Source organism: Cucurbitaria berberidis (assembly GCF_010015615.1).
Source record: "Cucurbitaria berberidis CBS 394.84 unplaced genomic scaffold K460scaffold_2, whole genome shotgun sequence".
In the NCBI taxonomy this organism is placed as follows: Eukaryota; Fungi; Ascomycota; class Dothideomycetes; order Pleosporales; family Cucurbitariaceae; genus Cucurbitaria; species Cucurbitaria berberidis.
In genome coordinates, this window is record NW_024468936.1 from 6,253,084 (window position 1) to 6,275,636 (window position 22,553).

The 22,553-nt window shown below is 53.2% G+C and overlaps 11 protein-coding genes across 11 annotated transcripts; 4 read left to right on the plus strand and 7 right to left on the minus strand.

The window, feature by feature from the left end:
* Positions 1-882: 882 nt before the first annotated feature.
* K460DRAFT_88359 (1,3,6,8-tetrahydroxynaphthalene reductase) lies at positions 883-2,007 on the minus strand. The gene has a single exon (XM_040938774.1). The coding sequence runs from the start codon at positions 1,890-1,892 to the stop codon at positions 1,086-1,088; it is 807 nt and encodes a 268-aa protein (XP_040791848.1). The 5' UTR covers positions 1,893-2,007; the 3' UTR covers positions 883-1,085.
* Positions 1,984-2,696, plus strand: K460DRAFT_88206 (uncharacterized protein). Its single transcript, XM_040938773.1, has one exon. It carries the CDS (start codon positions 2,074-2,076, stop codon positions 2,449-2,451), a length of 378 nt encoding a protein of 125 aa, XP_040791849.1. The 5' UTR covers positions 1,984-2,073; the 3' UTR covers positions 2,452-2,696.
* Positions 2,697-2,791: 95 nt separating this feature from the next.
* Positions 2,792-4,042, plus strand: K460DRAFT_375953 (sure-like protein; the record flags this gene model as incomplete). Its single annotated transcript, XM_040934826.1, has 3 exons — positions 2,792-2,803; positions 2,857-3,009; positions 3,152-4,042. The coding sequence occupies 3 exons, from the start codon at positions 2,792-2,794 to the stop codon at positions 4,040-4,042; spliced, it is 1,056 nt and encodes a 351-aa protein (XP_040791850.1).
* Positions 4,043-5,439: 1,397 nt separating this feature from the next.
* On the minus strand, positions 5,440-6,678 carry K460DRAFT_245076 (uncharacterized protein; the record flags this gene model as incomplete). The annotated part of the gene is made up of 2 exons (XM_040927342.1): positions 5,440-5,639; positions 5,685-6,678. Coding segments are annotated over 2 exons (1,194 nt in total), but the record flags the coding sequence as incomplete, so codon positions are not given.
* A 1,611-nt stretch (positions 6,679-8,289) lies between these two features.
* On the minus strand, positions 8,290-9,757 carry K460DRAFT_88408 (uncharacterized protein). Its single transcript, XM_040938775.1, has 3 exons — positions 9,279-9,757; positions 9,089-9,178; positions 8,290-9,034 (listed from the first exon to the last, which is right to left on the minus strand). The coding sequence occupies exons 1-3, from the start codon at positions 9,651-9,653 to the stop codon at positions 8,378-8,380; spliced, it is 1,122 nt and encodes a 373-aa protein (XP_040791852.1). The 5' UTR covers positions 9,654-9,757; the 3' UTR covers positions 8,290-8,377.
* Positions 9,758-10,405: 648 nt separating this feature from the next.
* Positions 10,406-11,818, plus strand: K460DRAFT_394149 (uncharacterized protein). Its single transcript, XM_040935978.1, has 2 exons — positions 10,406-10,560; positions 10,616-11,818. The coding sequence occupies exons 1-2, from the start codon at positions 10,444-10,446 to the stop codon at positions 11,582-11,584; spliced, it is 1,086 nt and encodes a 361-aa protein (XP_040791853.1). The 5' UTR covers positions 10,406-10,443; the 3' UTR covers positions 11,585-11,818.
* A 35-nt stretch (positions 11,819-11,853) lies between these two features.
* K460DRAFT_394150 (uncharacterized protein) lies at positions 11,854-16,491 on the minus strand. The gene is made up of 3 exons (XM_040935979.1): positions 16,085-16,491; positions 15,878-16,031; positions 11,854-15,821 (listed from the first exon to the last, which is right to left on the minus strand). The coding sequence occupies exons 1-3, from the start codon at positions 16,197-16,199 to the stop codon at positions 12,134-12,136; spliced, it is 3,957 nt and encodes a 1,318-aa protein (XP_040791854.1). The 5' UTR covers positions 16,200-16,491; the 3' UTR covers positions 11,854-12,133.
* A 452-nt stretch (positions 16,492-16,943) lies between these two features.
* K460DRAFT_404527 (small nuclear ribonucleoprotein Sm D2) lies at positions 16,944-17,457 on the plus strand (the record flags this gene model as incomplete). Its single annotated transcript, XM_040936740.1, has 4 exons — positions 16,944-16,963; positions 17,016-17,048; positions 17,106-17,363; positions 17,415-17,457. The coding sequence occupies 4 exons, from the start codon at positions 16,944-16,946 to the stop codon at positions 17,455-17,457; spliced, it is 354 nt and encodes a 117-aa protein (XP_040791855.1).
* Positions 17,458-17,594: 137 nt separating this feature from the next.
* Positions 17,595-19,503, minus strand: K460DRAFT_276609 (dihydroxyacetone kinase; the record flags this gene model as incomplete). Its single annotated transcript, XM_040928128.1, has 4 exons — positions 17,595-18,082; positions 18,130-18,264; positions 18,314-18,936; positions 18,995-19,503. 4 exons carry the CDS (start codon positions 19,501-19,503, stop codon positions 17,595-17,597), a joined length of 1,755 nt encoding a protein of 584 aa, XP_040791856.1.
* Positions 19,504-19,595: 92 nt separating this feature from the next.
* Positions 19,596-20,369, minus strand: K460DRAFT_88447 (uncharacterized protein). Its single transcript, XM_040938776.1, has one exon. The coding sequence runs from the start codon at positions 20,219-20,221 to the stop codon at positions 19,688-19,690; it is 534 nt and encodes a 177-aa protein (XP_040791857.1). The 5' UTR covers positions 20,222-20,369; the 3' UTR covers positions 19,596-19,687.
* Positions 20,370-20,516: 147 nt separating this feature from the next.
* On the minus strand, positions 20,517-22,523 carry K460DRAFT_404529 (DUF1760-domain-containing protein; the record flags this gene model as incomplete). Its single annotated transcript, XM_040936741.1, has 1 exon — positions 20,517-22,523. The coding sequence occupies one exon, from the start codon at positions 22,521-22,523 to the stop codon at positions 20,517-20,519; it is 2,007 nt and encodes a 668-aa protein (XP_040791858.1).
* Positions 22,524-22,553: the final 30 nt, after the last annotated feature.

Consider the following 22,553-nt stretch of genomic DNA (forward strand, 5'->3'; position numbering starts at 1 on the left):
GATAGCATGATGGAACATCTCTCAACTACCCACATAGTGGACGAAACCCCTTTGCTATACTCTCTGAACTGGACGTTCCTCGAACACCTGAGGAAATTGGACATCATTGATGAAGAATCTTTACTTAAGGCGTGCAACGGCCAGGTCCCCATGTCCAGAGCAGATAAAGACCGGGAGATTACGAAAACTGATGTTGGTGGTCAATATTCTGACGTGGATTACCAGCCGAGCTTCCGTTACGGGCGTGGGCCGGTGATATATGGTGGCGGAGGCTTTCCCTACGACCAAAACACTAGTACCTCGTCACCAAACGCAGGCTACCACAGTTGAAGGACTTCCAATTGTCCTGCTTCCTACTGTAATTGTAAAAAAGTTGAGTCTTTCTTAAGAGTAGGGTGAACTCGTGCCATACTTAGAGAAGCCATAAGCAAAGGGGAAAATAACTGCTTGACATCTCTTATTCACTCTGATGAACTTAACGATAGTAATGTTGCAGCATTTTTCCTCGATACAATCCACGTCAGTGTTTCTAATAGTGGAGTGTCTACAGAAGTCTGCCGCCTGCCCCATTCTGTAAAACCCTCTGTCCAATTTCGAACACTGGGTGATCAAGCGCATGTTGACCTGAGTGATGGCCTGGTTAAGGATATATCGTTTCAAACGAGGCCGAAATGCCATGAAGCGGAAAGTCGAAAACCCTTGAGTATGCGTAGGCTTGGATTTTGATGCATGTTACCCCTTGTCGGGAACATCCAATAGCCTGCACAATTCAAGGTAAGTCCGTGTAGTTAGCTGATCAAAGACCTTCCTGTGGAGGCCTGTTATTGATCTAGGGGTTTTAGATGCGAACATACTCATTTATGTGGCGTATCGTTATGAGCTCCTGTTGTCACAGATCGGGAATGGTACAGATCAAATCCTATCGTATTCTTATGCCGAGGAGCTAGAGATGGGATGATACGTTTAGTCTATATGTACCTGCCAAGGATCATCACGTGACACCTGTCCTTTCCCAATGCCAGAATTCGCTGCAAAAAAGCCCCAACAGCTAATGTTCAACCATCTCCCACGCTCGCTACTCTAACTTACTGCGACGAACCACCCGAGATAGTCAAAACCTGGCCATTGACCCACCCACCATCGTCTGACGCTAGGAACGCAACAACTCTCGCAACATCCTCAGGCACCGCACACCGCCCAAGCGGACAATGGTCCGCCATCAACTTCTCAATCTTCTCAGCAGGCCACTCAGGTGTACCTCCTGGGATATAATGCCAAGCGTTCTGCGTGAACATATCCGACTTGATACCGCCTGGCGCTACACCGTTGACAGTGATACCGCGCTTGCCGAAATCTGTCGCAAACGCCTTGATGAAACCGATGACTGCCATTTTCGACGCGTTGTAGAGAGCGTGGTCTTTGACACCGAGTAGACCGGCGGCAATAGACGACATGAGGATGATGCGGCCGTTGTCTTCGATGAACTTGTATGCCGTTTGGCCGACGAAGAACTGTGCACGCGTATTGAGGCTGAAGACATGATCGTACTTTTCCTCGGAAATCTCCTCGGTCTTGTCCCAGCTTTCAGTGCCGGAGTTGCTCATTACGATGTCGATTTTGCCGAATGCCTTCTTTGCTTCTTCGAACAGTCGGTGAATCTCGGGGACTTTGCTGACGTCTGCCTGGATGGCGACGGCCTTGGCCCCGTTGTTGAAGCCCTCGATTATTTGGCAGACTTCTTTTGCTGGTCCTTCTGAGGAGACGTAGTTGACGATGACTGAGGCGCCGCGCTTGCCGAGCTCGATGGCGCAGCCACGACCGATACCGCGACCAGCACCGGTGATGAGAGCAACCTTGCCCTCGAGGGAGGCGGTGGGGACGTTGATGACCATATTGGTAGTGGTTTGATATGTCAGGTGATGGAATAATCCTATTGGCCAGTACTACGTGGTTCGGTTCCTAGCTCTTATGTTGGCCCAAAGCTTCAGAGGTATGCAACTAAATGACAAAGAGATGTGCGAGTAAAGTGGGTATCTTAAACTTCCATCGTTCAAACTCCATCTCTATATAAGTATGTCGTTGTTCGGTTTGTCCAACATGCTTCCGCTTCCTCTCTCACCATCTACGGGCTCGGGCGGGGATCCGAACGCCAAAGTCCGAGAATATAGCTTAGGACGCGGCTCTTTACTCTCGGAGCACTGGTGTCTTTGCTACCCAGTCTTGACTCCCCGGTGCCGTTTGAAAATGTCGTACGCAAGTGCCGGCTGCGCTGCGGAGGTCGGAAGAAGGAGGGGCCATTGTAGGGCTCTGAGCCAAGGTGTTGAGAAAGACAAAGATGGAGATGCGATGGAATGTCCGCCATCTTTCGTCATCCACCATATTACAACCTCATTAGAGACGGGCGAAGGTCTTTTTAGGCTTGGGACGATTGTTAGTATCTTTGTCTTTTAGTATGGCAGCGCTATGCATCAACGGATCTGCTCAGGCGCAGGTACCACGATCTGACATGCGGGGAACACCCCGATCATCGTTCCAGGGCCGCATTCTAGTAGCTTAACGAGGAATGTTTTTCTCTGCAATAGCTTGCGTTGCTACGTTCTGATGGCTTATTGAGAAAGACCCTCGACGAGGAGTGCAGAAGGATGGACGAGTGACAATGCACGCGATTCCGACTTGTCGATAGCGCTCTCGGAACAACGCAGCACGTCACTTTAGATGCCTGCCCCTCTACATCTCAGTCGACTTCCACAAACAAATCAATCTTCGCTTCTCATACTCACAGAAACTCAACATGCATATCCTAGTAAATAATAGCCATCTCAATTTCTCCAATTGCACCATCTAACTAGTTCACAGATCACCAACGACGATGGCCCGCCCTCGGACCAGTCCTCACCATATGTACACTCTCTGGTCTCTACACTCCAGAGGTATGGACACACAGTCTCGGTCGTCCTACCGCATACTCAGCGCTCATGGATTGGCAAAGCGCATCTTGTGGGGAAATCCGTACGTACACATTTGAGCTACTGGCTGCCTGTTGGAAGCGCATACACCTCTCTTATACTTCCACATTCCCCTCACGCAGATTCAAAGTCCCACCCACCATATCCTCCTAATAGCACTGAACTAACTACCTCCACCAACCCAGATAAAACCAACATACTACCGCCCCGCACCCCTCCAAACCACGTCCGAAGGCCGCCTCACCAACCACGGTAGCACCCACACCTCGCCCCTCCCACCCCACAGCACAGAGGAGGAATGGATCCTCGTCGACAGCACGCCGGCCTCATGCGTGCAAATAGGGCTATACCACTACTTCTCCTCGCGCGGGCCAATCGACCTGGTCGTGTCGGGCCCAAACTACGGCCGCAACAGCACAGCCGTCTTCTCCCTCTCGTCCGGCACCATCGGCGGCGCAATGGAAGCCGCTGTGTGCGGCATGAAGTCCATCGCCCTGTCGTACGCCTTCTTCGACCGCAACCACGACGCGAACATCATCTCGGGCGCGAGCGACCTCAGCGCCAAACTCATACAGTACCTGTGGGACAACTGGGATGCGAATACGCAGCTTTATACAGTCAATGTGCCTCTTGTGGAGAATGTGGGCGAGAGGAAGGTCCTCTGGACGGATATGTTGCAGAATACTTGGAAGAGTGGGAGCTGCTTTCAGGTCGTTGATGTACCCTCCGGAGAGGACGATTCGCCTAGTGAGGTCGAGAGCCAGATACGCAAACAGGAGGAGAAGCTCGGGAAGAAGGAGTTGAAGAGTCATGCGGACGTGGGAAAGGGTGGCGCGAGTGGTACCGATTCGGGGCGGGACACGCCGTCCGGCCAGGGCCATGTGCGGTATACGCATAAGCATTTCAAGTGGGCTCCGCTGTTCAAGGACGTGTATGAGAGTGTGGAGCAGAGTGAGCCTGGGAATGATGGCTGGGCTGTCGCGCAGGGATACACCAGCGTTACGCCATTACGAGCAAACTTCATGCATGTGAGTGGTTTCGCCGGGGAGATCAAGTTGGATTCGAGCTCGTCATAAGGCGGTGAACCGTACCAAATACAAAAGTAGAGTAATGGAAGTGGCTAGATGCTCTCTATGCCTCTTCACTACCTGAATGCGCCTGATCCAATAACATAACACCCCCAATGCTGAATCAAGTGCAAATATTTATACACGACCATGATTCCAGACGACCCAACAAACTCCTACAGCTGCCGTTAGTCGTCGCCACGCTAGGCGTCGCCAGCCGCACTCTTCTTCGCCTTCGCGGCCTGCATCTGGCCCAATATAGTCTTGCTTTTCGCTTTTCCCTCGACCTGCTCAGCCGTCGACAGACTCGAGTAGAACGAGCGCACCTTCTCATGCGCAATAACCTTCCTAGGGTCGAATCGTATGATCTGTAAACCCGCCATACTGGTCGCACGCGAGAGCGCCACATATGCCTGGCCCTTCTCAAAGACACGCCCTAGGTCGACCCGAACGCGCTCCAGCGTCTGACCCTGTGCTTTGTGAATCGACAGTGCCCAGGCGAGAATGAGTGGAATCTGGGAGCGAGATGCTTGCACTTCGCCGTTGGGGAGCTCGACTTTCCAGTCTTCGCGTTTGCATAATAGGTCTCGCGTGGTGCCGTCTGCGATGGCGAAGCGGACCAAGGGATAGACTTGCGCTGTGTTTAAGCCTAGTGATGACTTCGCCATCTCCGTTTTCATGGCTTGTTCCGAGGCGCCTCCCTCGAGGAAACCCTCCTCGTCTTCTTTGTAGAGGGCGAACATTGGCTCTGTCATGAAGCCAGTGACTTTGCCGAGCGAGCCGTTGACCAGCGTATCGTCCATGTTCTTGACCAACATGACTTGGGCGCCCTTTTTTAGGTGCACCACCTCCGGGACCATGCAGCTCTGCAAGAGTCTGTCACGCTGCTCTTTGATGGTAATCGTGCCTCCATCGCGTGCTTCGAAGCTGAACGTATTGCCATGGAGTTGCTGCATGCGAAGAGTATTCGCGCGATCAACCTCCTGGCGAGTGGGGAATAGCTCGGTAGCTTCAATGTTGTCGTCGGAAACTGGCAAGGGGCGCTCTAGCTTTTTGAACTTGGTAATCGACTCGGCCGAAAGCCGGCCTTCACGCATCTCATTGAGCATTCCTGCAAACACTGGATCTTTTTGACGGAAGACATGGTGTAGCCCGATGGTGTGCTCGATGGACGTGGTCCACGTTCCTGCATCGAAAGCGAACTTGGACTGACGTCCAAACTCCGGAACAGGGGGTAATTGGAAGAAGTCGCCGGTTATGACTAGTTGGATGCCCCCGAACGGCCTTCCGTTATTGCGAATAGTCCGAGCGATCTGCTCCAGCTTGTCGAATAGATCGCCATCAACCATAGAGACCTCATCCATGATCAACACTTTTGTGCGCATCCACCGCTGCTTTGCCTTTGCATTTCGCCGAATCTTCTTTACTAGGTCCTCAGCAGGCTCTTTGCCCAAACCAATGCCAGAAAAGCTGTGTAAAGTCACGCCGCCAATGTTACATGCAGCCAAGCCTGTTGACGCAGTTACGGCTACTCGATCTGGTTCGCGGACATACTTCTTTCGCAAGGCCGCAATGATCTCACGCAGAAGAACAGATTTACCGGTACCTATCACGGTCAGCGTAAGCTAGGAAAGATGCAAGTCGGTCTTACCGGCTGAACCCGTAAAGAACACGCTCTTTTTGTATTCTGTAACGAGATTCAACACATTCTGTTGCTCCTCGCTCAGGAAGATGCGATGAACGGTGTTTTTCTTCTTCTTTTTGATAGCTTCTTTGACGTCGTCTTCTGTACCTTGGCCTACCTTCGACTGAGCCTTTGACTTTTCCCGGAAGTTCTTTTGCTGCAATTTCAAAGCACTTGCAGTTGTGTTCCACTGATAATCGGACTTTGACTCTTTCGGTGCGGGTGTAGATGCAGCTTGTGCCACTTCTACCGATTTCCTCTTCTTAGGCCGTGCTGTCTCTTCTTCCGACTCGATCTGGTCCTCCATCTCATGTTTGGCCTGTGCCTTCTGGTTCTGGTCCCAAGGCAGCGCTCTTCGCTTCGTTTTCACAACGCTAGGCTTGGGGGGAGTCTTGAGATGTTCTAAGGGCGAGGATGACCATGGAATTGGTTGGCTACTGTTTGGCTCAAGCTTCGCGTGTGCGGTCGGTGCTCTTGAACGGGACCTTGAATCTATCGAGGCAGTGGGCGCAACGCGAGGCAATGTGGGATAAGCAACGGTTCCTTTGGTCGCAGGATCTTCCACCTCGAGATCGACATCGCTGTCAAAATCGTTTTCGTCGAAGAGTGCAGAGACTAAGTTGGTGGAGTTGGTTTTGGATGAGGTATGGAACGTAGTTGGCAGGTCATTCTCCTTTCCCATGCCCCCAATGTTAAGCGTAGGATAATCGAAGTTATCCTCCTGGGAGCTCAACGATTTCACCAAACCACCCGACGTCCTCTTGATGCCATGTGTAACTTGGCCAGGCGGACGATATGTCCCCGCGGAATTGTGTTTCGTGCCACTCGCCAACGGACGCGTGGTTTGACTCTGCGTAGAATCGGTACGACCAAATGTATCCCCGAGTGAAGACTGCTTGTACGTGGGGTTCGAGGGCGACGTGGAGGCAACAGCGGCAACCTGCACAGCTTGCTTGAACATGGTCTCTGCTGAGTGTGGCTGAGGCGCGATATATCCGTAGTGCACGCGAGTTGAGGTTGTTGGCGAAGCGTCTATCAGGTCGTTTGCCTTGGGACGTGAGGTCGAGAAGCGTGTTCGAGGAAGGTGCGCCGGGGAAAGCTGCGGCAGGGACGGCGACGGCCCTTTGGGATTGAACAGTTTCAGTGACGCACCCAGTCTTCCCAGGGCGAGAAGCATACAGCAGAGTAAGCAATGCAATAATAAAAGGAATGAAGAGCAAGAGAGTGTCAGCGAAGGGCATGCCCGCGGGGAGTGAGTGTTGGCCCGCAAACGCGAACCTTGACGCGACTGTCTCGATTAGGTGCGCTAGTTTATTGTATCACGTGATTCTTCTCCACCGCCCCGCTTCGGTCCTATGTAGTGCAGGTCTCGGATGTATACAGCGCTTGTCTTCGGCCGGACTAACTTTGACGCAGGTACGCAATCCCTTTATCTCGTAGCTTGAGATGCAATACAGTGAGTTGTTTAGCATTGTCATCTACTAAGAGTGACCTGATCGCAGAGATGGCTTGCGAACAATTTACATGTAATGCAATCTACTGGTAGGCTTTGGTGGTACATTCTTCTATCCTAGCATTATGACGAAAGAGTATCAAGTCAATGACCTCTTCATGTTTGTATGTGACATCTGAACGTCTGCAAACCCGCGCCCCGTAGTCGCCCTCTATAATACACCGCGTATGTGCAATTAGACTGAGCTATAACCTGGTATCTCATGACATCGTGAAAAGGAAAGTCGTGAGAAGCGTGTGTAACCGCAAATCGAACGGGGCCTGCCCATAATACGCCGCAAGGAGATCAAAACACTTTGGGTGACGCGAAAGAAGCTTCAAAATCAAAGTAATAGTGGAGACGTAAAGCCTGGCGAGCCTGAACTTGTGGCAAATGAAAATGCGAACTAGGAGATTCATTGAGGTCACAAGAATCGACCGTGACCCATACCCCAGGAAACAACCTGACAGAGAAATGTACCAAGTGGCACTCCAATTCACATGCCAGCCAAACTTGCCAACCAAAACGACACCCCTCTCACACCTTTTTTGGAACAACATGATCAAAATAACAAATTCCCTTGAATAGACATAAGCAGATAGCTGATGAGGTGACCCAGAGATCGGAGCTATCCAAAAGGCGCCCTTGTAAACAACCAGGCATGTCGTAAAGATAAATTGAACAGCGCAAAATGAGTGAAGTCTAAACAGATGGGGCGCTTAGCCCTGGTATCCGCCGAAGCCATTCTGGTTAAAGTTGCCCTGGGGGGACTGTCCCCACTGCTGCTGCTGTTGCTGCGGCTGAGGGGCGCCACGACCGTATCCGCCGGCGCTGCCTGGCTGCTGCATTTGCTGGTAGGGCATGCCAGGATTGCCAAAGGCTTGCTGCTGTTGAGCAAAGGGTTGTCCGCCGGGGCTAGGTCCTGCCCGCGCATTAGATTGTTTGTTTCGATATTGCAACTTCCTCCGGTGCCGCTCACCTGAAGGTGACATGGGACCACCCTGTGGCCCACCACCATACTGAGGGAAGTACGCGCTGGGCGTTTGAGGGTAGGCTGGGCTGGGACCTCCTGCAGGCGAGTAGCCTTCAAATTGACCTGTCGGAGGACGGTCTTTGCCCCACTAGATTGTGAATGTGAGCTAAGAAAGAACAACAAAAGAGAGACTGGTCAACCTACGCTGCACTTCAATGGCCGGCCGTTGACGTTGTAGCCGTTCAGCTGGCATATAGCCATGGCAGCATTCTCATGCGTGTCCATTTTGATGAAAGCAAAGCCACGGTCCGACTGGAAGCGAGTCTCGGTTACGTATCCAAAGTTTTGAAAGAGCGGCACAAGGTCAGCCTGTGATGTGTAGGGGGTGAGATTGCCAACGTAGCACGTCGTCTGCCACTGGGGAGTCTGCGCAACGACCATGTCGTAACTCTGAACACCATGGGTGGGGAAGTGATGGTGTCCGAACGGCGTGGTTGGCGTCATGCCCATCGAGGCCATGGCCTGTTGCTGGGAAATGGAAGGTTGTCCCTTTTGATTAGCCCAGTTGCAGCGAATGGCTCGAGAACCGAGCCACTCTCCGTCCATGGAGCTAAGGGCACGCTCAGCGTCAGCACGATCGCGGAAAGCAACGAATCCATATCCACGCGACCTGCCCGTCTTCATGTCCCACATGACGCGGGCTTCCGACACCTGACCAAAGGTAGAGAACGCCTGGAGCAGAACCTCGTCGTTGACCTCGTTGGACAGGTCGCCTACGAAGATGTGGAAGTGGTTGGAAGTATCCTCCTTTGCGGTGTTGTTGGATTGATACGCCCAATTCACACGGATTTCCTAATGTGAGTCAGAGTCGACTCCTTCCATACCCTTTGAGTATCTCATGCTTACGTTGTTGTGGATGCGACGACCATTGAGAGTCGCCATGCCTCGCTCGGCCGCGCCCGGGTCATCGTACTCGACGAAACCGTAGTTGAAGCCCTGTGAGTGGACAGGTTAGCCATGAGCCAAACGATAGGTCGCCCATGTCACATGGACGACTGTCAAGAGGTATGCAGCGAGTTCGGATAGAGTATCTTACAGAAGGAGCGGTTGCGGTCTTGTCTGGGATGATCTTGACGCTCTGGACGTGGCCAGTGGTCTCAAAAATCTGACGCAACACATCCTCGGTGACTCGAGGGTCCAATCCTCCCACATAGAGCGCTCGCTTATTCGGTTCGGGGGCCGCGCGACGCGGAACGTAGCCTGGCTGGCTGCTGGTCGGGGACATTGGGTTGCCCGACAAGGGCGAGGTGATGGCGGTCGGGATGGGGTTGTTGTTTTGGGGAATAATCACAGGAGCTAGCGGTGGGGGAGGCATGTGCTGCTGCTGCTGGCCCGGGTTCCCATCATAGCCAGGAGGGCCGGCAGAGGGAGGAGGAGGCAGAGGCTGCCCAGCGTTCTGTTGGTCGGCCATGGCTGTCGTGAGGAGAAGCGCACAGGAAACGGGGTCGCAAGAAGGCGCGCTAGAGGCTACTAATGTGTGTATTGGAGAATCGAACTTTTACGCGACTCGAAGGACGATACAGAAACGACGACGTCGACTTGGGCCACGCTGGGGGGCGGAGAGTCGAGGGTCGAGGTGGGGCGAGAGTGGTGGCTTCGAGGAGGCGGCAAGGAAAGTTGCTAATGGAAGGCGCGAACAAGGCTACCAAGAGGGATGCGAAAGGCGCAAGGAAAGGGAAGGAGGAAGGAGAAACAGAGAGGAAGAGAGGAAGAGGAGACAAGGAGATGCAGAGACCCGACGCCGCAATACGATGGCAAAGCAAGCTGATCTCCACTGTGTGGGGTGAGGAAGGAGAGAGAGAGTGTGAGAGAGGTGGTGAGGGTCGCAAGAATTAGGGTCGTAAGGCCACAAGCGCCAAATGCGACGGGAGCTACTGTAGCCCTCGAGCCAGCAGCCGCCAATCTTACGAGCGACGACGGCGTTGCATACATACGCGCCATTTTTTGCACTGGGAGAGGCTAGTGCCGCACGCTGGCCTGCTTGCTGTGGGTGATGGAGGCCGTGATGGAGCTGCTTGGCCGTGTATTGAACCGCTGGACGGGTGCTAGCGTTTGCCTGTTTGGCGGATGTGTACCGGAGAGGTGGGAGTGGGCCGCCAAAGCTCCGTATAGCCTATTTAGGCGGCTCGTCTGTGGCCTGCATGGACATGTACATGTCCATACACCGTCCTCACGTCTTGTAGAGACACCACTCTCACACCATGGTTACCGCGAAAGCAGCAGCCCCAACAGGGCAGGCTCAGCCCAACGCTTCTGCTGTCCCTATTGGCCCTGCCAACCACAATCTTGATACCCTGCAGAGCATGCTGAATCTCATAGTATGATTCCCTCAGCCATGGAAGCGCACTCTAGCACCCCGCTCACCCTCCCCAGTTCCTCCAATCTGGCCGCTTCATCAAAGAACACCAAGCTGGCGGCGGCACCGGGCGCATGAAGCTGGGCATGCAGCGCACCGTCCCTGCCGCTGCTGAGCGCTTCCACGATACCCTCGACGAGCTCGAGAACGAGGTCCGCCTGGCGCAGACAGTCCTGAGAAGAGACCTGGCCCTATTGAAAGAAGACCGCAAAAAGCGCGAAGCTGCAGCGAAACAGCACGAGGTGGAAAAGGCGCGGCTTGCTGCAGAGTCACGGCATGCTCCACCCAAGAAAGTGGATGCACCTGTCAAGATCGAGAAGGTGTCTACACCCGCACCCCCCGAACCACCACCGACCATCGAACAGCCGCCCGCAACGGTAGAAGAGCCTGAGAAGGTATCGAAGCCCGAGACGAAGCCCGAGACGAAGCCCAAGGAGCCCACGCCGCCACCACCCATCGAGACAGCAGCTGAACCAGCTCGCGACCCCCTCTTCGACGGCACGCCTACGACCGCCAACCCCCCAGAATCCGAGTTCGACTTTGACGCCATCTTTGGCGATGCCATGGATACATCGGGCGACAACAACGCAGCAGAAGACGTCATGGACACATCAGGCGACATCAATTTCAGCGTCGACGAAGCGCCTTCACTCCTGCGCGGCCTCGAGGACTTTGCAAAGAGCAATGATGACGAAGATATGAATCAATCCACTCACATGGACATCGACTTCCCCATGCCCGACCTCCCCGACTTGAACGCGAATACAACGACGCCTACAACGGCAGCGGCAACTGCAGCTACAACGAAGCCTGCGGTCCAGCCGACCACCACCCAGGCAACAGCAGATGCTACCAAAGACACCACGACCGACAACGACTTGTTGACTACATTGGTCCCAGATGACCTCGAAGACCTCTTCAACATGGACGAATACGAGAACCCAGAAAACTCTTCCTTTGATGACGCCTTCTTCTTCGACAACTAGCCGCCCCACGACATTTATCAGGGTATTATTTAAATTTTTCTGCGAGCTGGGCATTACTTTCCATTTGCCATTTTCATTATTGATACCCCTTTATATCCATCCAACTATTTAGCTATATTTAAACTCGTTGCTTATTCATTTTTGGATCTTGTGTAACGATTTAGATAGAAGTAGTTCCGTTACATTAATAAAATGAATATACTCGAGGAAATCTTACCAAATGACTGCTTAGTTATCACTTCACGTCACATTGCACGACAGAATTACTGAGATGAAGCTGAATTTCGAGAATGGTCATGTCATTTCTCGCTCCATATGCTATGGCTACTCACGGTTGCGGCTTCAGCATGTGAGAAACTAGGTGCCAAGGACGCTACTATATCATACAAGAATATTCATGCTTCGTGTCTTCATGCCATGTGGCGCCAATCATGCATGGGCAGATCGCTAAACGCCAAACCGAATCATGAACTAATATCAAAGTCAGGGACGCAGATTGTAACCCATAGGGACACAAAAACCTGATCGCACTTTTAGGGACTCGTTCCATCACTCTGCCGCTGGCTCGTCTGGTGTTTTTCCCACCTCAGAACTCTGTGCCTCAGGACTCTTCGGCGCTGGCTGAACATCCATATCCGCGCCCTGGTTCGCAGCACTGACAACCTCCTCAATCATAGCAGCAAAGTCGACTGTGACGCCTCCAACATTCATCTTCAGAAGCGCAGTTGCATCAGGCCCGTCATCGAACTCCATATCTGCGTGCTTAGACCCGCTCTCCATATCATGCAAAAGTGTATCACTCCCAAAAATGTTTGCGCCGCTCCACAGCCCAACAGTTGATGTGTTCGGATCTTCATACAAGTCAAATCCAAGTCCCAAAGCACCTCCTTTCGGTGGTGAACTCGGCATTGGCATGTCGCTTGATAGGAAATCATCGTGCATGAAGTCGGTGAACTGCGCACCGTGGCGGCCCGGTGTGTTGAAGGCGGAAAAGGTAGAGAAGTCGATGGCTTGCGATGGCGACGAGATCGGGCAGTCGGACAAGAGAGCATTCAACTGGCGAGTGAATGGAGTCTCCGGCGCTATCGTTGCGGCACGGGTGCCTCGAGGAGTGAGAATGCTGCGAGACGGCGTTAGAAGCAGATCTGCATTGTCAACGCTTCGTCTCGGTGTCAGGGGCGCACGACGGCGGGAGCCTGGAGTCGGCGTTTTCAGAAGGTCTTGAAAGAGCTGGTCCTTCTTAGGGGTGGTCTTGGGTGAGACTGGCTCCTCAAAAAGGTGGGCGAAATCTTCTTCTTCCTGAACGGATGGGGGCGGACAGTTCTCTTTATCGGGACTGTTCTCATCAACCACGGCTATGCGCACTGCAGGCTGCTCATACCAATACTTCCTCGGACACGGAATACAGCCGTCGTGGCCGATACCCGCATTGTCGCATCGTCCACAAGGTCGTTCGCGGTCACAAGCTTTCTTGAGTCCTTTGCATCGTTCGCAGCGGGGATTACCTGGCATCTCCTCTCTGCTAGCCACAGAGTTTGACACATCATCTGGTGTGGCAGTAGATGCTACCGTATCGCAGAACAAAGACTTGGCCTCGCCTTCCTTTCGGGGTGACGGGAAAAGAAGTCGTCGCGTGGGCTTCGGCGTGAGATCTGGGTCGATATCAATGGGCGAATTCTTGCTTCCTCGAAGACCAGCTGGGCTTGACTGGATAGCTCGTCGAAGTGCGGCATGCGCAGCGTCATTGTCCAATTCAGCTCCACTTGTGGTTGCCTGAAAGCTCGCCGTGTGCTCTCGAGCAACTGGGGGCGGCGGCATTACCCCTTCCATAGTACTGTCGAAGAAAGCCCGGATCTCTTCTTGCTCATCTGGCATGACAGGTTCCGAGTCAGGCACAATAGCATCAGAAACGAGATCATCGCCCTGGCAGGTGGACTTGGATCGAGCGCTCGTACCCGGATTCCGCTTACGCTTAGTTACTCGCGCGGACTTGTCCCATTGCTTCTGTGGCCGCATCTCGCCCTTCTTGATAAGCCAGAGCCCGCATGGATTGCACAAATTGAGTGACTCAAAAGTGTTCATAGTCTTCTCCTCGCGGGTCAAGTTGTTCTTGAAGATTCGATACTTCGGCTCACTATTATTCTCGTCCGGAGATTTAATGACTTCAGCCACAAGGATCCCAGTACCAGCCGTATCAGTGGAAAGCTCGATGTCATCAGGCGATCCAGCTTCTACGCGAGTGTAAGCTTTCCTCCAGGCTGGGGTATCGATTTCTCCACAGTTGATACAATGTGGTGGCATCTCTCCAGCGGCGATGGCTTTTTCCAGTTTGTCCTTGATGTATTTCTTTCTCTTAGCGCCCGAACCACTTCGCGGATTATTCGAGTCAGCAGGAGTAGGAGCATCTGACATCGGCTCCGCTGCCCCGGACCAGGTATGTGACCTTGGGAGCCCTCTCACTCTGGACGGTTTCGACTGCTTTGGTGGCAGGTTCGGGGTGGCCGAGCGACTATATGCTGGTGCTTCGCCTTCACCAGTCGGACATACACTGGACACAGTCTCTTCAGGTGATTCAGCTTTCGGGGCGCCTTGTTGCGACTCTTCTTGGAAATGATCGTGCTGAATTGGCCCGAAAGGAAAAGAGTCGGTACGTGCAAGACGTGCAGGACGCCCTGCGGCCCGACCGTTGCTATACTGTGACATGTTGGTTTGCGCAATGCCCCGGGAATGGCTCTTGGCTTGCTGTTGCTGTAACTGGGCTGGGTCGAGAATGTCCTGGTTCATAGCGCCCATATCGGTGGGCGGCGCGTGTCCAGTATCTTGCTCGATGCTCTCCGTGATAGGTTGAACTGGATATTTGCGATGATACTGTTTCGGCCGCGGTACATACGATTGTGGGAGTCGCTCAACCGGACCAGGATTGATGTGCTGCCAGGGCTGGCGCGATTTGTTTTGTCGTGGCCCAACTCGTTCTTCTGGTGCAAGAGGCAAATCACTTCCATCCCAAAGCTTACCATCGAACCCTATGCTATCTTCCTCATGGCCTATTGGCATATCACTGACGAAGCCAGAGTCGGTCGGGAGAGGTAGTGTTGGTAAAGGTGGACTAGACGCAGCAGGTGATACTGTCCGCTGAGGCGCGATTGGAGGCGATGAAGGGATGTCCATGGGTGTGTCGCCGGGACTTGCATCTCTTTCGTCTGCAGAATCCAAAGCATTGTCGGAGAAGCCAGTTGTGTCGTAGGGCGACATATATGTTGTTCCTTCATCCATGGAACCACGTCTTAAAGCACTTGGGGCTGGCGGACGGCGTGATCCACGCTGGCCAAAAGGGTCTCCTGGCCTAGGTGTAGGTGCGCGAGGAACAAGGTCGCCAGTGACAGCTGAGTTGCTAAGAGCGGGCTTGTGGAGGCGTACAGATGCTGCTGTGCTAGCCGTGACGCGTAGTGATTCGTTAGGGGCAGTGAGTGGCGTTCTTTTTGGTCTCTTGGCCTGAGTAATTCGCGCTCTCTTTTTTGGCGGGCCCTCCTCTTGCTGCTCGATGACATAAGGATCGCTGAACGGAAACTGCTGGGGCGGAGGTGCCGCTTCACTCCGGACGGAAGCCCGTGAATCTGGTCGAGACTCGGGATTGTACTGGTACTGCTGGAAGGAGAGGGTGCTCATGGCGGGACTAGAGGCTCGGGTCGACTGAGGGTTGAAGGACATGTTGGACGGGTCGTAGAAGGAGTCGTTCCTGAAGGCGTCTTGCGAGGGGCTCTGGCGGGTAAGCATCTGATGGAAAGGCTCCACGCCACCAAAGGAAAGTCGTTGAGACAGCTGCGCAGGGTAGGCTGGATTGGCTGGATTCGGGTGGGCCAGCTGACCCAGCGTTGGGTTTTCCTTGAGAAAGTCTGACCACGCGCTATAATCGAACCCATCAGGCATCAACTGACTCAAGCTGTGGTACCTCTCCATGTTCTCCACGTATTCCTTCTGCATACATGTCGGAACAGGCACCAGCTTCAGCTTGACTTCTAATGTCTCTTTCACTCCGTTGGAGAAGATGCCCAGAATATTCTTGCACACGCGACCGGTGACCATGGTCTCAGACTGTTCAGCGGGGGCATTGGGAGTGGCAGATGCTGACGCAAGTATCCATGAGAGCATGCCTTGGCCGACAAGAGGCGTCTCGTACTCGGAAAAGTCGTATGCGTAGACGGTGTAGTCGTGGCCTAGTTTGGCAACCAGTTCAGGGCTGGGGGCAGTGAGCGACGTGTGATCAAGAACCGAGGGGCGTTGTTAGTAGCGTACCTTGCGCCAACGATTGCCTGGATGCATGTCTTGAGCTCCATGACTCCCACCTGCGTGGTCTCATCGAGGGATACTACGGGTACGCTCAACACATTTGGCAGGCGGGCGAGGCAGTTTGACTTGTTCTGGTCGTCGAACGTGTACAGGACCTTTACTATAAACAGAACTGAGTCAGAGAGATCGATGCAAAGTACTAGACGTGCTTGCCTCGCATTGGTCTCCGCGGTATGTCGCCCATACTGTCCTCATCGACGGCGGCAGCGGACGGGGATGTTTGCTGCACGGCACCATTCTCCGGGGAGGTACTTGACGGAGTTGACATGACTGCCTACGAGTTGACAAAGATTGACAGCCGTGGAGGAGGAGGTGAGGGCGTGGTCGTGGGTCGCAAGGGAGGTGGTCAAGGTTATATCGCAATCGGTGGCTGGCGTGCGTTCATCGCGAACGCGTTGGGTGAAGGCCCAGAACAGGAACCAGAAACAACCGAAAGAGCGATTGAAAGGAACTTTAAGGTTCTTAAATAGATCTAAGGCCTGAGGAAGTCGCAGCAGGCAGCAACACGCGTCGAACAAAGAGAAAAGACCGTAAAAAGCGTCGTAGGGAACGAAGGCGTGAGGTGCACAAGAGGCACGATCGAGCATTGGAGGTTTGAAGCCATCCGCGCTGCGCTAACGCTGACGCTAACGCCGCCAGACGGAAGGAACGCGTGACGCACCTACCTACAACGCCAGAACAACGCGCAGCTGATTGGCCCGGCCTCGGAGAAACCACCTGCCTAGCGCCATCGCAGGCAAGCTCGCTCACTCCGACTCCCTGCATGTCGACACCCATCTCCGGCTGCTCCACCTCATCCAAGCGCGTTGCCGTGGTATTCTGCTCTCCTGTACAAAGTCAGTCATTCCGTCGTGGTCTGTGCATTTTCTTTGCCAGACCTCCACCTCGCCTGGTCCTATCGCGAGAGCAACAGAGAAAATTCGCTGGCAGATGCTCCCGCAGCAAAAACTTACATTGAACTAGACTATCGCCGCCTACCTCAAGCTTCCTCGCGGAATTCGGTATAGACAATATGGTGGACGCAAAGATTCAGTGCGTATCTAAACCCGCCCCTCGAGTCTACATGCATGCTAACATTGCGTAGAGAGCTCATGGCCAAGCCGCGGCACGAGTTGACGTACGTATAGGATTACCTCTTGGACTGGCAGGCATGGTCGCTAACACTACTGCCTAGTGAGTACGAGGTCGCTCAAGTCGAGGAGCATGAACTCACTACCGGACCCCTCTCCATCCTCCAGACCGCCGTCCGCTCGCGCACACAAGTCCTGATCTCCTGCCGAAACAACCGCAAGATACTCGCACGTGTCAAGGCTTTCGACCGTCATTGCAACATGGTTCTCGAGAACGCAAAAGAGATGTGGACTGAGACTCCGCGGTTAGCGAACGGCCAGTACGGCAGGAAGGTCAACAAGGACCGCTTCATCTCTAAACTGTATGTTACACCTCTCCTTTGTAACACAGTTTTCCTGCTGACGCTCAACAGATTCCTTCGGGGCGATTCGGTTATTCTTGTTCTGCTTTCATAAGCGTTGGCTGTACAGCGGGTTTGAGTCGGGCACAATATCAATCACGAATTGGAGTTTTTAGTGGATTAAAAGTTACATAACCATCGCACAGCTGGCGATTACCACCGAACGAATCAAACAAACGATACCCCAAACATTTACTTCTTCAATCCGTCACTCAGGCCCAGCAGTAACTCCGCGAGGCCGTGAGCGCCAGGATCTGGAACTTCTTGGAATCCTTCACCTCCGACATAAACCGTTCGTCCTAAGCTCGCTTTCATTCCTTTGGTCCCTTGCGCTCCTTCTTGCGCTGCTACAGCCGCTTTGTCAATACTCCCAGTCTTGGCCAGCGTTTCGACAAACGGATATAGAGCGTCCATCAATGTACGATCTCCTGGCTGGGCAGGCGTATATTTACCCAGGGCCTTAAGAGATGAATCGAGAGCTTTGGCCCAAATACCTGCGGTGACTGGTTGTGGCGATGATGGAGAGTTTTGTCGTAGACCATGGGCGAGTGCATTCAAGAAGATGGCATAGATCGCGCCAGAGGTTCCGTCCATGGACACCTCGACGACCTGAATAATATGGTTCACGAGAATCAGAAGATCATCCGTGTCCTTTGCTGTATCGAGCATCTTCAAGATCGCTGCGGGGTGTCAGTGCCAGGCAGCCATTCACGTGACCGTCACTTACATTCCGCGCCGCGCTTCAGCCCGATTCCACAATCGCCGTCTCCGACGATTGTGTCGAATCTCGTGACATCTGGTTCGACAGAAATGAGACGATCGAGTGCCACCCTCAATGTTGACTTTGCGAGACTAGGGTCGACTGCATTGAAGTCAGCAGAGGTCGCGATAGTGCTCGTTCGATTGCTTACCTCGCAGGTTGCTTGGCTGAATTTCTTCGTTATCAGCCTGCTCTTCCTGCTTCTTCGCCTCTCCTTGCTTCGCCCACGTTGCGCTACTGATTGCAGCAGACCAGCCACTCGCCTCCGCTGGTGCATCCAGTAGTTCTAGCATCGAAGAACCCACTCCGGTATCCGCTACTCTCAACAGACTGATGCTGAAGCCTAGTCCGTTCAAACTCGTCATGAATGTGCCTGAGAGTATACGAATGGGTTGGATCTTGTGATCCTTTGCCAATTGCTCGACAACCTCATTTGTGATTCCGCCCAACTCGAGCGGACTAACGCCTCCCAGGTTGTTTACCAGCAACACCACCTCGTCTTTCTCGGTGATTTTGGAAAAGCTCCGATCCTTATCTGCGGTGCTCAAGATATGCGACAGCATCGTCTTGACAAGTCCTGGCAGGTCGGTTGATTTCCGCTCGGAACCAGCTTCGTTATGGATACCCATGCCGATTTCGACTTCTCCCTCTTTCAGCTCATCTTCCTCTGGTTCCCGGCGTCCAGGGACGTGGACGTGGGACAGCGATGAACCAATTGATACTGTGTTGTCTGCGACGAGTTGAGCGATGCGCGTTACGTCCTTGAGACTCGCTCTACACTTCCATTAGTCTTCGGTATCCACCAAAATCTTTTGGAAATAGGAATGCATACCCCTTCGCAGCGAGCGCGCCCGCAATCTTCTGCACAAGCACTGTCCCCGCAATACCTCTTCGCCCTACTTTCCCGCCCTTCGCACGCCCCACGCCAGCATCGTCGCCTACTACGACCATGTCTACCTCGAAGCCTGCCGCCCTCGCTTTTTCAACCGCCATGCCAAAGTTCAACACATCACCCGTGTAATTCATGACTACTACCAAAACACCCTTCTCTTTGTTGACGCGGTGCAGTATGCATCGCCTAATCTGTTCTGCAGACGGCGATGCAAAGATGGTACCAGCTACTGCTCCAGATAGCAGGCCTGCACCAACGAATGATGCGAATGAGGGTTCATGGCCACTGCCGCCTCCAGACACGATCGACACCTGTGAGACGCCATTTTTGCGATAGATGATTTTATTCTCAATGTCGCATTGCACAGAGGGGTTCGTGCGCGGAATGGAGAGTAGTGCTGTGGTGACGAGGTGGGTTGGATCGTGGATGAAGTGTTTTGCTGGAGGCATGATTAGTCCAATCTCCCAATACAGTCAAATGCTATATTCTACGATTATGAAAAGAAAGGCCGCATACCCGACATGTTTGCCTTGTCTACTTTCGATGCTCAATTGCAAGTAAATCAATGCGTATCAATCAAGACAAAGGGGAATACTGCACAACACAACAGGACAGAAGACGGGAAAACGCAGGTCAAGAAGCTGGGCAACGCGGGATCTTCCCATCATGCGACACGCAGGGCACACCACACACAGGACACATGCACACAGGCCACCGCCTAAGCTCTTCCTTTTGGCACCTTTGCGAATACGGCCTGGAGCCGACGGAGCGCCTGCGCCTCTGGCACAACTTGATCGGCATTTGAGGGTTCGCGACTTTACTTGCAGTGGGGTCGCACGCAGGTGGGCGTGAGGGGTAGCTCCGGCGGGGTCCAGCCCAGATGCTCCGGTGCCCAGGCGCTAAGCTGGAAGGGGAGCGCATAGGCACTGCTTTCTGTTTGGGGCGGGTAAGCGGCGGTTCTAGACGGATCCCCCAGGGATGTCTGTGAGTGCCAAACGTTGGAATGGGGAAGTTCACGATAGTTTGCCAAACTTCATAGTCTCTTCGAGCGGTTGAGCTCCGGGTTTGAATTGTTGCTAGGGGGCTATGCTTGCCCCTTCGAGTATGAATGAGATGATGTTGAACCGTCCTAATATGGAAATATAATCTCACTCCCCCTAACGACATAAACGCCCGATGCTTTCCACTGTAGCGACAATTGGCTTTACATTAGCCATATTATGCAACAAGTTGTGCCAACTCAGGGGGTGCTAATGGACAGTGATCCTCTGAGTTCGAGAACTTGCTTTACTAATTGGATTCTTTCTATTTTGTTTGTGACTACCCCCCATGGACACCTCCTACACACTATAAACACCAAATCTCGCCTCCCCAGTCTCAACACCAGCCAGACTGGAGGGATTTGCGGATTTTCGTGACCGACTATTGGCATACTCATCGCATCACAAAGACGTTTGCCTATCTACAACTTCTGCAGACCACCCTCCACCCACTCAATCACCTTCTCAAGTAATCCAACGTCAGCCTTCGCCTGCTCAAGGGCCTCTTCGTCGCTGTCGATGCCTAGTGCGCCACCACCTTGGCGAAGCTCCGCCTGGAACCGGGCTGCAGCACTCTTGAGCGGTGTGAGGTAGTGGTCACCAATCTTGAGATCTTTTACACCTAGAGGCCCGTGAAGATATTTAGCCTGTAGTAGGAGGTAATAGAAGTTCAGCGCTGCGACGTAAAACCCAAGTTCTTGGCGGAACTGCATCCAAGTATCCGCCAGATCCGCGTCTGTGAACGCGTATTGCTTTGTCACATTTGGCCACAAGTAGGGCGCAACTGTTGACAATGCGACCGGTGTTGCGAAGATGCTTGTGTGCCCCTCGTCATCATCATGAGGGCCTGGAGCGTTGGCTTCCAGTGTTTCGCCCTTTAGCCATGACACCGCACTGGCTTTCAAGTTCTCGTACGGACAGTACTCGAGGGTGTCGCGGATAAAGGTAAGGCGAACGAGGTCATGGGGGTGAGATCGTAATACGGTAGTGGTCAGATAATGTGCATGACCGCGCAGACTGGGTGATGGCGTATTTGCTGAGATGAGTGATATAGCCTGGAGGTATTGCGCAAAGCTTTCGTCATCTTTGGGCTCGCCAACGTTGTTCCTCTCGAGGGCAATGAGGCCAAGAGCGACGATCACGTCGAGAAGGGCTTCTGGCTCCAGACCGACTGTTTGCGGGCCTAGCTGGCCGACAAAGTTGCTAATGATGGTAGCATGTCCTGGAAAGATGGGAATCGAGGATGATTGGGCATCCTTGGCCGAAGCATACAATTCTTGCTTTACATTCTGTGCTGCAATGAGAAATAGGGAGCCAGTCCTGGAAAGAGGGATATCGTCTGCGGTGGCCGGTGGCTCGTCTTCAGTACCAGGGACGCCTCGCTTCTCGACCTCGGCGTCCATGACTGTTCGCAAAAGCTCCTCGTACTCCAACCCCAGATCCTGTGTCAGAGCAACAACTTGTCCAAGTATCGCAACCCTAGATGTCAAGTCCTCATCGTCCGCGAAGCGATCTGCATACTTCTGGTAGTTGGGCTTATTTGGTATCCTCTGAGGCTCATACTTCTCCATCAATCTGCTGGCCCACGACAAGCCAGGAACATCATCGTCTGAGGTCAGAGATAGCACATAGTCTTCCAGAATATGTGTGAGAAATGACTGAAGTAGCCGGTTGACCAAATGAGTCTCTTCCCAGCTTGGCGCCTCACTCTGTGCTTCCGCATCTGGTTCGGACTGGCCGGTCCCTGTTCGCAGAAGATTCCCGCTACTTCGTCTTGACGGTAGATGCGGCCTCTTGGTCCCGGAAAGCGTCTTGACAAACTTAATAGCGGACAACGTGAGCTCTTCGATGTGCGTGTTGGCTCTATTGTATGCGACGAGCACAGCTTGCAGACTGGTCGAGAGAAATCGGCTTGGATACTTGGTCTTCACTCGTCGATGTAGTGTCGCTAGCACATCCAATAGGATCTCGAACTTGAGTACTGGTAATGGTGGTAGTATCGTGCGTTGGAACGCAGGGCTCGTGCTCGACTCGCCCAATCCGACCTCCGGACTTTTGAGCTTCCGTTCGCTTCCTTCTGCGCCATCCTCCTCTTCATCCGTCTCTTCATGCAGTTCCTCGAACTCAAGGAGTCGCAGCGCTTCCGTAACTTTCAACACGCATTCTCTAGGATTGCCTTTGGTCGCAATGTCTTGCAAACACTCTTCTGAAGCGGGAAGAAATGGAAGTAGCAAATGAATCAAATCCCAGCCGATAGTAGATGTCAACTCGGAATCCTGGAGAACTTGGTGGAGAATTGGCAAATTCTGTTCCTCAAGGTTGTATTCGATGATTGTCAGGTAGGTGATGGCATCTGTGACTGGCGGACGTGAGGCTAGGAGCGGGTGTTCCTCCTTCTGGGTTTGACTCGGATCCTGCGGTTCGGCCATGCCGGATTATTCGAGGCCTCGTCGTAGTCC

Excerpts from the sequence above, each read along its gene's own strand:
- K460DRAFT_88447 (XM_040938776.1), bottom strand. The coding sequence starts at position 20,221 with ATGTCGTTAGGGGGAGTGAGATTATATTTCCATATTAGGACGGTTCAA.
- K460DRAFT_88206 (XM_040938773.1), top strand. The coding sequence starts at position 2,074 with ATGTCGTTGTTCGGTTTGTCCAACATGCTTCCGCTTCCTCTCTCACCA.
- K460DRAFT_88408 (XM_040938775.1), bottom strand. The coding sequence starts at position 9,653 with ATGGCCGACCAACAGAACGCTGGGCAGCCTCTGCCTCCTCCTCCCTCT. Across the intron at positions 9,179-9,278 it reads AGACCGCAACCGCTCCTTCT|GGCTTCAACTACGGTTTCGT; the intron begins GTAAGATACTCT and ends GTCCACTCACAG. Across the intron at positions 9,035-9,088 it reads GTCGTCGCATCCACAACAAC|GAAATCCGTGTGAATTGGGC; the intron begins GTAAGCATGAGA and ends GACTCACATTAG.
- K460DRAFT_394150 (XM_040935979.1), bottom strand. The coding sequence starts at position 16,199 with ATGTCAACTCCGTCAAGTACCTCCCCGGAGAATGGTGCCGTGCAGCAA. Across the intron at positions 16,032-16,084 it reads ACCGCGGAGACCAATGCGAG|TAAAGGTCCTGTACACGTTC; the intron begins GCAAGCACGTCT and ends TTCTGTTTATAG. Across the intron at positions 15,822-15,877 it reads CAGGCAATCGTTGGCGCAAG|CCCTGAACTGGTTGCCAAAC; the intron begins GTACGCTACTAA and ends CACTGCCCCCAG.
- K460DRAFT_88359 (XM_040938774.1), bottom strand. The coding sequence starts at position 1,892 with ATGGTCATCAACGTCCCCACCGCCTCCCTCGAGGGCAAGGTTGCTCTC.
- K460DRAFT_394149 (XM_040935978.1), top strand. The coding sequence starts at position 10,444 with ATGGTTACCGCGAAAGCAGCAGCCCCAACAGGGCAGGCTCAGCCCAAC. Across the intron at positions 10,561-10,615 it reads AGAGCATGCTGAATCTCATA|TTCCTCCAATCTGGCCGCTT; the intron begins GTATGATTCCCT and ends CACCCTCCCCAG.